The sequence below is a fragment of the Saccostrea cucullata genome, unplaced genomic scaffold (assembly GCF_032062105.1).
Source record: "Saccostrea cucullata isolate Sc308-1 unplaced genomic scaffold, CSIRO_AGI_Scuc_v1 ctg101, whole genome shotgun sequence".
NCBI classification, from domain to species: domain Eukaryota; kingdom Metazoa; phylum Mollusca; class Bivalvia; order Ostreida; family Ostreidae; genus Saccostrea; species Saccostrea cuccullata.
This window is the reverse complement of record NW_026939309.1, coordinates 160,263-175,346: the sequence shown is the minus strand read 5'-3', so window position 1 is coordinate 175,346 and position 15,084 is coordinate 160,263. Positions and strand designations below refer to the sequence as shown.

At 35.6% G+C, this 15,084-nt stretch overlaps 1 protein-coding gene across 4 annotated transcripts in view; it reads left to right on the top strand.

The window, feature by feature from the left end:
• LOC134252755 (follistatin-related protein 5-like) overlaps positions 1-15,084 on the top strand; it is a 37,168-nt gene that overhangs the window by 7,234 nt on the left and 14,850 nt on the right. For 3 of the 4 annotated variants that reach the window (XM_062735262.1, XM_062735259.1, XM_062735260.1), the window contains 3 exons: positions 9,862-10,804; positions 10,958-11,224; positions 13,062-13,310. In XM_062735262.1, the coding sequence (XP_062591246.1) occupies positions 9,862-10,804; positions 10,958-11,224; positions 13,062-13,310 (1,459 nt within the window). The remainder of the gene's footprint in view (positions 1-9,861; positions 10,805-10,957; positions 11,225-13,061; positions 13,311-15,084) is intronic. The other variant, XM_062735263.1, reaches the window with a different exon arrangement.

Sequence of the window (15,084 nt, the reverse complement as noted above, 5' to 3'; positions counted from 1 at the left end):
CTATAAGCCCTATGTTGACCAAACTTGCATGGATGATACATCTAAGGATGCATACTACCGGGCTTGCTTCGGATGCTGAATCTGACCTACGTTTTCCTTTTGAGTGAACAGGTTAAAGTTTTTGGTGCAGGTTTCATTTCCAATTAACTATAAGCCCTATGTTGACCACACTTGCATGGATGATACATCTAAGGATGCATACTACCGGGCTTGCTTCGGATGCTGAATCTGACCTACATTTTCCGGTTGAGCGAACAGGTTAAAGTTTTTGGTGCAGGTTTCATTTCCAAGTAACTATAAGCCCTATGTTGACCAAACTTGCATGGATGATACATCTAAGGATGCATACTACCGGGCTTGCTTTGGATGCTGAATCTGACCTACATTTTCCGGTTGAGTGAAAAGGTTAAAGTTTTTGGTGTAGGTTTCATTTCCAAGTAACTATAAGCCCTATGTTGACCAAACTTGCATGGATGATACATCTAAGGATGCATACTACCGGGCTTGCTTCGGATGCTGAATCTGACCTACGTTTTCCTGTTGAGTGAACAGGTTAAAGTTTTTGGTGCAGGTTTCATTTCCAAGTAACTATAAGCCCTATGTTGACCAAACTTGCATGGATGATACATCTAAGGATGCACACTACCAGGCTTGCTTCGGATGCTGAATCTGACCTACATTTTCCGGTTGAGTGAACAGGTTAAAGTTTTTGGTGCAGGTTTCATTTCCAAGTAACTATAAGCCCTATGTTGACCAAACTTGCATGGATGATACATCTAAGGATGCATACTACCGGGCTTGCTTCGGATGCTGAATCTGACCTACGTTTTCCTGTTGAGTGAACAGGTTAAAGTTTTTGGTGCAGGTTTCATTTCCAATTAACTATAAGCCCTATGTTGACCAAACTTGCATGGATGATACATCTAAGGATGCATACTACCGGGCTTGCTTCGGATGCTGAATCTGACCTACATTTTCCAGTTGAGTGAACAGGTTAAAGTTTTTGGTGCAGGTTTCATTTCAAAGTAACTATAAGCCCTATGTTGACCAAACTTGTATGGATGATACATCTAAGGATGCATACTACCGGGCTTGCTTCGGATGCTGAATCTGACCTACATTTTCCAGTTGAGCGAACAGGTTAATGTTTTTGGTGCAAGTTTCATTTGCAAGTAACTTTGGAGATATTACCATGGTAACTGTAGCTATCATGACAAGCCCTATGTTGACCAAACTTGCATGGATGATACATCTAAGGATGCACACTACCAGGCTTGCTTCGGATGCTGAATCTGACCTACATTTTCCGGTTGAGTGAATAGTTAAAAGTTTTTGGTGCAGGTTTCATTTCCAAGGAACTATGAGTTCTTTAATGACCAATCTTGCATAGATGATACATCTAAGGATGCATACTTCCAGGCTTGCTTCGGATGCTGAATCTGACCTACTTTTTGTGGATGAGTGAAAATGTTAGTTTTGATGCATGTTTCATTTCCATGGTAAAGTTTTTGGTGTAGGTTTCATTTCCAAGTAACTATAAGCCCTATGTTGACCAAACTTGCATGGATGATACATCTAAGGATGCACACTACCAGGCTTGCTTCGGATGCTGAATCTGACCTACATTTTCCGGTTGAGTGAATAGTTAAAAGTTTTTGGTGCAGGTTTCATTTCCAAGGAACTATGAGTTCTTTAATGACCAATCTTGCATAGATGATACATCTAAGGATGCATACTTCCAGGCTTGCTTTGGATGCTGAATCTGACCTACTTTTTGTGGATGAGTGAAAATGTTAGTTTTGATGCATGTTTCATTTCCAATAAACTATGAGCCCTATAATGAGCAAACTTGCATGGATGATACATCTAAGGATGCACACTAATGGACTTGCTTTGGATGCTGAATTGGACATACATTTTTCAGATAATAGACAAGGTAAAAGTTATGGTTGCAGGTCTATTACCAAAAACTTTAAGGCTTATATAACATTGTATAAACCAATCAAGAGATGAAAACTCTCAAATTTGCTTCAGATGCTGGATTTTCAGTACATTTTCATGAAGAAGAAGTAGTTTAAATTTTTTATGTAAGTCTATTTCAAAGTATCAGATCAAAATTGCTTTTAAAAATATCTTCATTTTTGGAATGTATACTTTTTGTTGGTTAATTGTGTGACTTTGCCTTACTTAAAGACAACATTTGTTGAGGTGAGCTCTGTAATCTCTGATTACCTATGTTTGGAATTTACACCTGAAACAGATCCATACTTTGACCAGATGTTTGATTGCAGCTATTTCCATGGTAACTGTGATAACTGTCAGAGATTACATCATGAAGTCTTCAAAGTTTAGTTTCAAATATTACCGTGGTAACTGTCAGAGATTTAAGGAATCATTGTCTCGTTTTGAGAGTATGCCAGGGCATCAACAATAGTGGGAAACATGGGATAATTTGCATAACGGGCGAAGCCCGTTATGCTAAAATTATCCCATGTTTCCCACTATTGTTGATGTCCCTGGCATACTCTCAAAACCAGACAGTGATTCCTTATATTTCCATTTCATTGTGAAATAAAATTGTAGATTTTAAAAATGTAGACATAGACTATAATCACACTAGGACTTCCATGCCAATTTCAATAGTCCTAGCCCACTGACGTCAAACACATAGGCAGCCGCACGAGATTTACATGCATATTTGACCTCCTTAGCGTCAGACACAGAGACAGATGCGCACGAGATTTGCATGCGTATTAAGCCTCCTTAGCTCCTGAGGCCAAAATAAAATTATAGCTTGTTTGGAATTGCCTCCCGCCTCATTGAAATGCCCCCTCCTGAAAAAATTTTATTGACCAAAAGTAGGAAGATTTTTTTTTATTTAATCAATTTTTTTTGCCCATCACATGTATCACATGCACCATTCAAAACACTGAAATATATTGTCATGTATCTATGTAAAATTAGTTAATTTTTATGTTGATGGTATAGAATAAATACTTTTTTTAAAAGTCAGAAAATGTATTTACTGTTTATTGAGATTTTTATCAAAAATTTATCTTCAATTTAAAAAAAAAATATTTTCCCTCCCTCCCTCCTGTGTCTGAAACCCTTCAGGCGGCAATTCCAAACAAACATTTTTTTAATGATGGCCTGACCTATCGACCTGCCTAATTTACATTCCGGCAGAATTATCAAGAAATAAACTCCGACAACTTTCAAAGAGTTATCACAGAGAAAAAAAATTTGAAATGGAAATATATCATGAACTCAGTTCTGTTTGTATGTAGCTTTTTCCATGGTAACTGTCAGAGATTATATCATGAACTCAGTTCTGTTTGTATGTAGCTTTTTCCATGGTAACTGTCAGAGATTATATCATGAACTCAGCTCTGTTGGTAGATATTACCATGGTAACTGTCAGAGATTATATCATGAACTCAGTTCTGTTTGGATGTAGCTTTTTCCATGGTAACTGTCAGAGATTATATCATGAACTCAGCTCTGATTGGTTGTAGCTATTAACATGATTAACATGGTAACTGTCAGGGATTTTACTGCCTTCTTTCCTCCTGGAGTTGAGAATAAACTTTTATCAACCTCTTGACAGCCAATTAACAAGCTCTGAAAATATTTTAATATCAGTTAGAGTGAGATCACCATGATCATGATAACTAAATTCAAAGCTCTGAAGGAAGTTTTTATAGTGATTTTCTTTCCTCTTAACTCTGTTCTTAATTAAAAACTTCTTTTGAACTAATTTTACATAATTTGTGTTTTAGTCTCATGTTGGTTGGTTTCCCTAAACCATACATTGTTGCTTATATCTCAGGTAGTATCTGGCCAAAATAAAAAGCATGAGCAAAAAAAAAAAAATTCCTAAAGTTCCTCTTTCTTATATCCATGGCTTATATAGACATTGCAAATATGTATAATTGCTGTTTTTGAGATCATTGCAATGTATTTGCCACCTGAGAAGTACAATATTCACCGAGCCCAAATGGTGAGATGAATATTTTTCTTCAAAGGTGAATAATATTGACTTAAAATTGTTTTATTTATGAATCAATGATTAAAATATTTTTAACTCATGCTATATAAAAAATTTATAAATGCCAGGCACTTACATGGATCGATTTTGAAAAGGGTGGACATTTTTAGAGAAAACAATTTGACAACTTACCAAAAAAAGACTCCTCCCCCCCCAAAAAAAGTAGAACTCTTCAGTTTGTAAATGTTTTTCTTTCTTATACCTATCTTTAAAGACCATGCATGCACACCAGTTTACATGTAAATATTCCCTGAAGGTTTCCTCTTTTTCTTTACTTGACAATTACTGCTGACAATCTTAGAAGTCTCCACTTCCTTAATTGAATACAGACATGATTTTCCCGGTGAATTGTCTGAAGAAAGAATTGATTTTATATTGACACATGAACAGTGACAGATTTGTTTGTGTCCTTGATACCGTAAATTCAGAAATTTACAAATTGCTAAAGGTTTTTTGTGCATGAGGAAATTTCTTCTCTATCTCCTTTGTATAGAAGGATATGCAAATGCATAGAAGTTTTACCCTTCTCTGTGAAGATACTGTTAGTCCATTGACAAATAATTTGTGTTGGTCATTTTATAGAAGCAATTTTTTATAGTTAATAGTTGGCTAGAAGAATGAGAAACTTTCATTAAATCCTGCAAATATTTAATATAACAGATAGAAATATTACTATAACTATATTAACATATCTGGCATTGGTGTAGAAATTTACATTATCTGATTTATCAGCTCCTAATACACCAGTTCATGGTCACCTTTGTATAAATGAAGAAGAATATACAGTTAAAACTGCCTCATCCAACACCTGTGTATTCTGTTGCACTGAATCCAGGGATCCTTGTTTAAATTCTCATTTTACCATTTTAACATTGTGTAATCTGTTGCCTCATTGCATGTCATATTAGACAGGTATCATTGTGTCATTACTTATGGAGAAGGTAGAAGTTTTAATCTATTCCCTTATTATACCCTTGCTCCAATGGAGAAGGGGGGGGGGTGGTGTTTTACCCTTTACTTTTGTCTGTTTCTGTGTGTGTCTGTCAGTAACCAATTTTCATCACAGTATTACCATCAATTAGTCATGGCAGATACTTGAAATTTTAGCATGCTCTTTGTTTAGGCAAGCCTTATGGTGGGATTCATTTTTGGATGAATTTTTTATCAACTTCCTGTTTTTCTGTGCATCTTTCTGTAGCAATTTAACACATTTCATGTTCAAACAATTGATAAAACAGGAATAACATTTTATGTTGCTTTTTAGCTCACCTGAGCCGAAGGCTCAAGTGAGCTTTTCTGATCACATTTTGTCCGGCGTCCGTCTGTCCGTCTGTCTGTCCGTCTGTCTGTCTGTAAACTTTTCACATTTTCGACTTCTTCTCAAGAACCGCTGGGCCAATTTCAACCAAACTTGCCACAAAGTATCCTTGGGTAAAGGGGATTAAAGTTTGTTCAAATGAAGGGCCACGCCCTTATTCAAGGGGAGATAATTGGGAATTAATGAAAATTTAGTGGTATATTTTAAAAATCTTCTTCTCAAGAACCACTGTGCCAGGAAAGATGAAACTTATGGGTAAACATCCTCAGGTAGTCTAGATTCAAGTTTGTTCAAATCATGACCCCCGGGGGTAGAGCGGGGCCAAAATGGCCGACCAATGTTTTACATAGAAATATATAGGAAAATTCTTTAAAAATCTTCTTCTCAAGAATGACAAAGCCATAATTCATCATATTTATATGGGAGCATGCTCATGTAGTGTAGATTCAAGTTTGTTCAAATCATGACCCCCCGGGTAAGGGCGGGGCCAAAATGGCCGACCAAAGTTTTACATAGAAATGTATAGGAAAATTCTTTAAAAATCTTCTTCTCAAGAATGACAAAGCCATAATTCATCATATTTATATGGAAGCATGCTCAGGTAGTGTAGATTCAAGTTTGTTCAAATCATGACCCCCGGGGGTAGGGCGGGGCCAAAATGGCAGACCAATGTTTTACATAGAAATATATAGGAAAATTCTTTAAAAATCTTCTTCTCAAGAATGACAAAGCCATAATTCATCATATTTATATGGGAGCATGCTCATGTAGTGTAGATTCAAGTTTATTCAAATCATGACCCCCCAGGTAAGGGCGGGGCCAAAATGGCCGACCAAAGTTTTACATAGAAATATATAGGAAAATTCTTTAAAAATCTTCTTCTCAAGAATGACAAAGCCATAATTCATCATATTTATATGGAAGCATGCTCAGGTAGTGTAGATTCAAGTTTGTTCAAATCATGACCCCCGGGGGTAGGGCGGGGCCAAAATGGCCGCCCAATGTTTTACATAGAAATATATAGGAAAATTCTTTAAAAATCTTCTTCTCAAGAATGACAAAGCCATTATTCATCATATTTATATGGAAGCATGTTCAGGTAGTGTAGATTCAATTTTGTTCAAATCATGACCCCCGGGGGTAGAGCGGGGCCAAAATGGCCGACCAAAGTTTTACATAGAAATATATAGGAAAATTCTTTAAAAATCTTCTTCTCAAGAATGACAAAGCCATAATTCATCATATATATATGGAAGCATCCTCAGGTAGTGTAGATTCAAGTTTGTTCAAATCATGATACCCGGGGGTAGGGCGGGGCCAAAATGGCCGACCAAGGTTTCACATAGAAATATATAGGAAAATTCTTTAAAAATCTTCTTCTCAAGAATGACAAAGCCATAATTCATCATATTTATATGGAAGCATCCTCAGGTAGTGTAGATTCAATTTTGTTCAAATCATGACCCCCCAGGTAAGGGCGGGGCCAAAATGGCCGACCAATGTTTTACATAGAAATATATAGGAAAATTCTTTAAAAATCTTCTCAAGAATGACAAAGCCATAATTCATCATATTTATATGGAAGCATGTTCAGGTAGTGTAGATTCAAGTTTGTTCAAATCATGACCCCCGGGGGTAGGGCGGGGCCAAAATGGCCGACCAAAGTTTTACATAGAAATATATAGGAAAATTCTTTAAAAATCTTCTTCTCAATCATTTTCTAAAAAATAGCAAATCCATGATTGGTCATGGGACTACTTTTGGATTTAAACTTTACAATAAAAAGCCATTTTATACTAGTCCTACCCTTAGTGCTCAGGTGAGCGATGTGGCCCATGGGCCTCTTGTTTTGGTTTCATTTTATATTTGAAGTTCTTTTTTTTTTTTACATAAATGTAAGAAAAATTCATTAAGGGTAAGTGTTTTCATTTCAAAAGCTCTAAACGGTTTCTTTGGATTGAGTTTTGATATAGAAATGAAGTCATTGATTTTCAGCCCGTGTAATATGCTGACACATTCTTGTTGTCTCACTACTAACTAGTGACTCACAATAATGAACTCATCCTGCCTGTCTTGTTTTGATGCAGCAAAAAAGGAAAAAAAAAGAGTTATACAACTGAAGTTAAGAATATGTACTGCAATTTCGAATTGAAAATTATACCTAAAAAAGAAAAAAGAAAGAAATCTGTTATATTAATAGAAATTAGATTTAAATTAAATTTTTATTGAATTATTTTGTAAATTTTCAAAACAATTGATCTGAATTTAAGGAATATAGACACTGTTACACATTAATTGTGAAAATATGTTATTTTCTCAGATACATGTACATAACTGTTATATCTTAGCTTCAATTTACCCAGTTATATAAAGAATGCATGATTTTCTGCTACTTATGTATGGGTTGCAATTAATTACGAAACAACAATTAAGCCATAGATTGAATAGCTTATGACATTTCAACATATGTATCATTTGACCGATTCATTTATGTTGTGTAGAATATCAGTGACAATGCATAGAAATCTACCTCTCTCGGGGAGATTTATTGGAAAGGTTAAAGCGAGATCAATACCTCTAACAAATAACAGGGATGTTAGGACTACACGATGAAGCCTAGTAATTGATTTTGTAATCATCCCAAATAAGCTGATCTTTCCATTGTGCTGTCTGTGCAGAATTCCATGCAGCAACTTTTGAGAATTTTTTCATTAATTTCATGTCTCAATTCCCCTCCAGTAGTTTGTGCAGATACTGTCATTATGTTCTTATACACTTGTTTAGAAGAATAGCCGTTTTTATCATTGCTATGTTTTATCTGGATCATTCATGAGACTAATCCTTTTGTAATGCTGATGAAATCCTAAAACAGATCCATAACAGTTCATAAAAAGGTTTTATAGAGTAGGATTCCATGGTGATACAAATGGAACTCCATGACTCACTGTGAAATGCTGTTTCAGATGGTGCATTTAGCCCATAATGGCTAGCATCAAATAGCTATGGTGCTGCATGGTGCTAGTAAAAAAATCAAAAGCATGTGGCATCAATTTTTATGGTCTCTTTTATCTGAAAAGCAATGCATGATGTTATTGCATATTACCAATTAAAAAGATATCTGAAACATTTTAAGGAACTGCCATGCAGCAAGTAAAACACAATGCTCATTGTAAAAATGGTAAATTTGTTGTCCTCAAAAGTGTTTAAAGACTTCAAAGTAATACTTGACTTAATATTTGGTGTTGGAATTATGGAATAACTTGAAGTAGTGTTTTAAATAATTTATTATACAATTTTGAATTAATTAGGTTTATATGTATAAGTGAAATTTGAATAAAATAAAATTTATTTCTTGAACATGTTGAAAAATGTTCATCTCTCATTATTAGCTCTACTGGTCAGAGACCAGAAGAGCTTATGCAATAGTAAGGTGTCCGTCGTCCGTCCGTCTGTCTGTCTGTCCGTCTGTAAACAATTTTTCAAAACGCTACTCCTCCTACAGTTTTGATCTGATTTCAATATAACTTGGCACACAAGTAGACTACACTAAGATACATAAAATAGTGCATCGGATTTTGATTTCGATGAACGATGTTGCCATGGTTACTAAAAATAGAATTTTTTGTGAAATTTCTTTAAAAGGCTACTCCTTCTACAGTTTTAGTCTGATTTCAATATAACTTGGCACACAAGTAGACTACACTAAGATACATGAAATAGTGCATTGATTTTTGATTTCGATGAACAATGTTTCCATGGTTACTAAAAATAGAATTTTCTGTGAAATTTCTTTAAAAGGCTACTCCTCCTACAGTTGTGATCTGATTTCAATATAACTTGGCACACAAGTAGAGTACACTAAGATACATGAAATAGTGCATCGGTTTTTGATTTCGATGAAGATGTTGCCATGGTTACTAAAAATAGAATTTTCTGTGAAATTTCTTTAAAACGCTACTTCTCCTACAGTTGTGATCTGATTTTAATATAACTTGGCACACAGGAAGACTGCACTAAGATACATAAAATAGTGCATCGGTTTTTGATTTCGATGAACGTTGTTGCCATGGTTACTAAAAATAGAATTTTCTGTGAAATTTCTTTAAAACGCTACTCATCCTACTGTTGTTGTCTGATTTCAATATAACTTGGCACACAAGTAGACTACACTATGATACATAAAATAGTGCATCAGTTTTTGATTTCGATGAACGTTGTTGCCATGGTTAATTAAAAAATAAAATTTTCAATTAAATTCCTTTTAAATGCTACTCCTTCTACAGTTTTGGTCTGAGGGCAATGGTTTCTTTTTTCATCCTTTGCTATTAGTACAAACCAGTAGAGCTACAGTCTAAACAGAGACTTCTGGTTCCACATGTGACTTGCTGTTTACACATGCATTTTTTTTAGACTTTTTGTGTTTATCCATTAATTGATTTTTTTTTTATTCATTTCAATTTCTATGTTTATTACAATTTGCATTATGTATTTTCAGAAACATGGTACCCTGTACAATGACCCAGGTTATATTGGATACTGGAGACCTCCTGTCAACAAAATCTACGTCCCCGAAAAAGAAACAAAATCTTCAGAAACAAGGGGGGACAAATCTGTTGGTTTGACGTTACATGAACCTGTGCACCCAGAAAAAGGAGAGAACACTGCAGGTCAAAAATCGACGGAAAAGAGTGGAGCAAAATCTACAACATTGAATCCTAACCACCAAACACAAAATCAGGAGGTAGATCGTGTTCAAACTGACCATGGTGAAGTGCCTCACACAGAAAGTGAAAACAGTTCCCTTCAGAAGGCACACAGAGGTAGAATCACCAGTGTAAAGCTGACCATTAGAGATGATGGGAGTCCCTCTAAGTGGAGTGATCAGATGAAAGAGTTTATCAGGGAAGTTTATGGTGATAAGCTACCATACACGGAGACCGATGTTGTATTAGACAGTGACATCGGGAAAGTCAAAGTAACGACAGACAACACTGTCAAAGAAAGCCAGGCAGCACAGACCGAGGCTAAACCATCAACAACTACTGCTGAAAGCCTCCAAAACCAACAGAAAACAACACAGAGATCTGGTACATTGCTGAGAAGCAGTGAAGGAACTGTGAAAAAAGTGAGCAATGATTCAATGAGAAAAGTTATTGAGAGGATTCAAAATGATCAGAGCAGTGAAGAAGAGCAAGGGACAGCGACTAATGAACAAACAGAAAAAGAAGAGGCAAAAATATCACTCAGAGAGAAAGAAAAAGTCTCTGATGTTGTGTTGGGTCAGAAACAGAAAGTCAGAGGGTCAAAGGTCTCTTCCACCACAGCAGCGCCCTCTACCCGACCCAATCCTCCTACCACCAGACCTACTCGTGTGACTCCTGTGTCAGAGAGAAAAACCAAGCAAAGGAAAACCAAGCACATCTTGTCTAGACCGCATGGTAAGTAGGCTCAGTCTGATGGTTCCTCAAATTCTGAGATATCTCGAAGTTTTTTTTCTCATCCCCATAAAGTTTGAGATAACGAGGTTACTGTATATGGGCATATGTCTGGTTTAATCTTTCTTGATTCTGTAAAGTTTATTTTTTCCATAGTGTCCTGTTCATCAGACCGTGACTGCCCCTCCGGTAGAGTCTGCCACAAAAGATCCTGCGTGTGTGGTGATAGTACCCTCTGCTCTAAGCATGCTCACGCTGTGTGTGGATCGGATGGGGTGGTGTATCCCAGTCACTGCGAGCTCCACAGGCAGGCCTGTCTGGAACAGAAACACATTAAGATCGACTCCGGGGAAGCCTGCGCCAGCCATCAGAAGGCTCCACAAATAGCTCAGCAGTCTGCCAGAAATAACTCAATAGTCAGAGGTGTGTATGCCCCAAATATGCCTATTGTTTCTCTATATTTGTTCTCGTGATGATGAAGATGATACAACTGCCCTACTTTTTTTATGGTTGAGTAGGTTGGTTTATGGTAATATTTATTGAGCATCTCCATAATATCTCATTCTTATGCATTTCATTCAGCTTTGGACATGATAATGATAGGTTATTTGAGAACTGTGTCAGGACTTTTTCCCTGAAGACATGTAAAAGATATTGGTTAATTCTGTGATTTTTTATGACTGTGGGATAGAGTTCTCAATTTTGATGCACCCCAGTAATTGCTTGTCAGTTGCCAACATGTTCAATTTAAATATAAAAGTATCATATATCTTATTAATGGGTACATATGTCATTTATACTGATAGGTTTAAAATTATGTTTGATACATCAAAGCTGCTTAGACAAGGAAAATTGATCAACTACTGAATTACTATTAAAAATAGGCATAAGGAAATAGTTCATGCACTAGTAGTCTATATTTAAACATATTTAAACATTTTTAAACAGATTTATGATCTTATCTTCACTGGCATCGGAAAGCTTTAAATATTTTTACCCAGGTCCAGTCTTGGTTATAGTAACTTGAACTAGGCTGCTGCACCCAGAGATGCATAATGTCAGTCCTGACTCATGCTGTTATTTATAACCTTTGTTTGTGGATGAGTAAGCAGATTTGTTTTTGTGGGGCTAAGGTTCTGTACCAGACTTGTTTGAAGAAGTCCATGAGTTGTACAGTTGTTTAAGATTATGAAGTAAAGCAGTTCAAACTGATCAGATTAATGATGCAGAAGGGGTTTATTCCTTAATTGTCACTGTAAGGCCCTATATGACCAAACTTGCTTGAATGTGAAGCATAGTTAGAGGCAGACATGCCATCAGTGTTCAATTAACTGGATCATAGCTCAGTTCTTGGAGAGTTCCTTAGCAGATGTAGAACCTACAGCAGGTCTTGTAAGGACCAAGAAATCTCAGAAGATTGTCACTGTGAACGAGTATTTAACTTAAGTACTGTAGATCACTTAATTTTCGCGACACCTTATTTTTGTGAGATAGTCATTAAATCTTTATTAGCGAAACAAAATTTTCACGAATTGTGGTCTTTGCTGTATATAATATTAAGGAATTCTATAATACGCGAGAATGAAATTTTCCATCTCACGTAATTACACGAAGATAAAGTTCTCGCAAATAAAAAGTGCTTTACAGTATTTTAAAGAGAGCTAATATAGTCCAGACAAAATTGTCCCAAAAAGGATGAGAACCAAGAATATTCAGAATCATAATGACTAAACTACTTAGTTAATACAGTAGTTTAAAAGGAAAGATGGTTTATAATCTATGAATGATGCAATTTAAACATGTCATATGGGGATATTTCCAGTCCATACACGCTTAACAATTGACATTTTAGATGTTTTATTGTTTTGTCTGCATGTGCTGTGTGTTGAGTCAGGGGACTTGGTTATTATTGATGATTTGTGAATATTTCCCATGATGTAGTGAAAAGCTATTTCCCATAATGCAGTGAAAAGCTATTTCCCTTAATGCAGTGAAAGCTGCAAAAAATGCACCATTCTGTATTCATTCATTATGCATCTTATGTGCATGTATTTCATTGTGTCATTGCTTCATTTTAATATAATGTATCTATTATGTCTATTGTCAATTCATATTTTTTAGTGTAGATGAACATATAAGCACTGCTTGAAAGACACATATAGAAAAAAATTCGTTTGATAGAAGTACACAAAAACTTTTGAAATGTTTTGTGTTGGTGCCGTATATGTTAATCCAGTGACTTTGTGTTATACCTATGTAGGTATCAGATGTGAATATCAAGTTCATGAGAAACTAGAAGGGGTACTTTGGGGGAAACAGATAGTAACAAGCCAGGCCGGTTCCTGGGAGCTCTGCCTCGATCGCTGCGAACAGCAGGCCACGTGCCTCGGATTTGAGTACGCCGCAGATAGTGGTCTTTGTGCGGTGTTCCAGAGGGGACAGGATGTGACCTATTGGCCTAACCCTAAAATGACCTTCTATGAGGTCCTTCGCTGTAAACACTTTCCGGGTATTTATTAGTGTGCATATGATCTGTCATTTTTCCCACGTTCTCCATTTCCCCTCTGCACAATTTTTCTTCTGTACGAATTGAAGAAATCTTTATTTCTACATCTAATTTTTTCTAGAAATATGTTCACATTTTACAACAGGCATATTTGTGTATCATATGATTGGTTTATTTATACATCGTCAGTTTTGACATAATATACTTTCATTGTCATAGTAAATGTTTCAGTGTCTGTGTTTGTCATCTGTATTTTTGTTGTGCATGTTTTTGATATCTATCTTTATGGATGTACGAGGGCTGTTCAATAAATAATGACCTGAACTATATAACATACATTACAGATATCATACGACACTAAAGTTGACTTTCTCTCATAATTGAATCTTTCATAAATTTTATGCAGTTTATATGACCACTTTTCATCACATAGTTTCATCGTGAGAAGCTGGGAAACAAGGGCTTTTCGAGACACTGCATTATAAATGAATGGTAACGAGTCAGTAAACTAGAGTGAAAATAAAAGCTTCATTATAGCTGCCGTAAAACTTGTTAAAAATCCCAAAGAAATATTAACTGAAATATATGACATTTATAGCAACCAATGCCTGTTTTATAGACAAAAGAGCCGGTGGATTTCAATGATAAAAAATTATTTAATGGGCATCAAAAATGGGTACCCTCCTTGCAAACAAAAATTATAACAACGTATGTACTGGTTGCCATATTTCAACAAATAATATTTGATGATGTATGATTGACTTTAAGACACATAGAAAATTTGATAGACATCATATCGGGGATAGTTTGCACTGTTGTTAAGAAACGTTTGACGGTAAAAAAAGCTTGGTACTCAAAGGTCACCCTATATTTTGAAAAATGAGTGAAAACGACAGCGTATACGAAATTCTTTACAATTATTTTAAAATATCAGTAATTTTAGTTATCCACGTGTGTTTTATTTTCAAACAGATTATTGGAACATGAATCTATTGATTAATACCCTCAAAACAAAATTTACCATAAGATGTTCTTGATAAAAATGGCGAATGTCTGACAAGACCACATGTATTCAAGAGCACAAAGACAGATTCATATGTAATTTTCTTAAAAATTAGTGGTATTGATGTTCAAGTTCGTATTCGGAGAGAGAGTTTAATTTCTGGAGGAGTCTAGAAAGCAATTTTTTTGCAAAAAAATCGAAAGATTTATTAGAGGAAGGACCCAGAATCAGGACTCCAATACGTTGAATTTTTTCAAGACAGCGTCCAAACCTGCATGCCCTGAAGAGTGAAGGGATTTTCGGGATAAACAAAAAGTTAATGTTTTTTCTCATTAACAATATTCGCCAGATCTTTGACTTTTTGACCTGTTTCTATTTCCAAACTTGAAAAGAAAACCTTTCAGAGGGAAGAAACAAGTCCGGGAAATCACTGGATCTGCCATTTTCCAGTATACTAAGGGTCATACCCAAAATTGAGTTCTAAAAACAATCAGAAATTGGATAAAGGATGTTACGGACATGTATTTTACTTAAAAGAGATTAATTAGTAAAATCATGAAGACTAAACCATTGAAAAGCGTCTTTTGCTTCTTTCTGAGCATCGAGGACATTATTTATTGAACAGCCCTCGTACAGTAAAACACGCTTATAGAGAACAGTTTATAATGAATTTCCACTTATAGCCAACTGATCTTCATTCATGACTTTAAAAAGGGCATTGTGAATTACGCTTTTATCGAATCAAAATTGCCCATCCCTGGCACTTCGTTATAG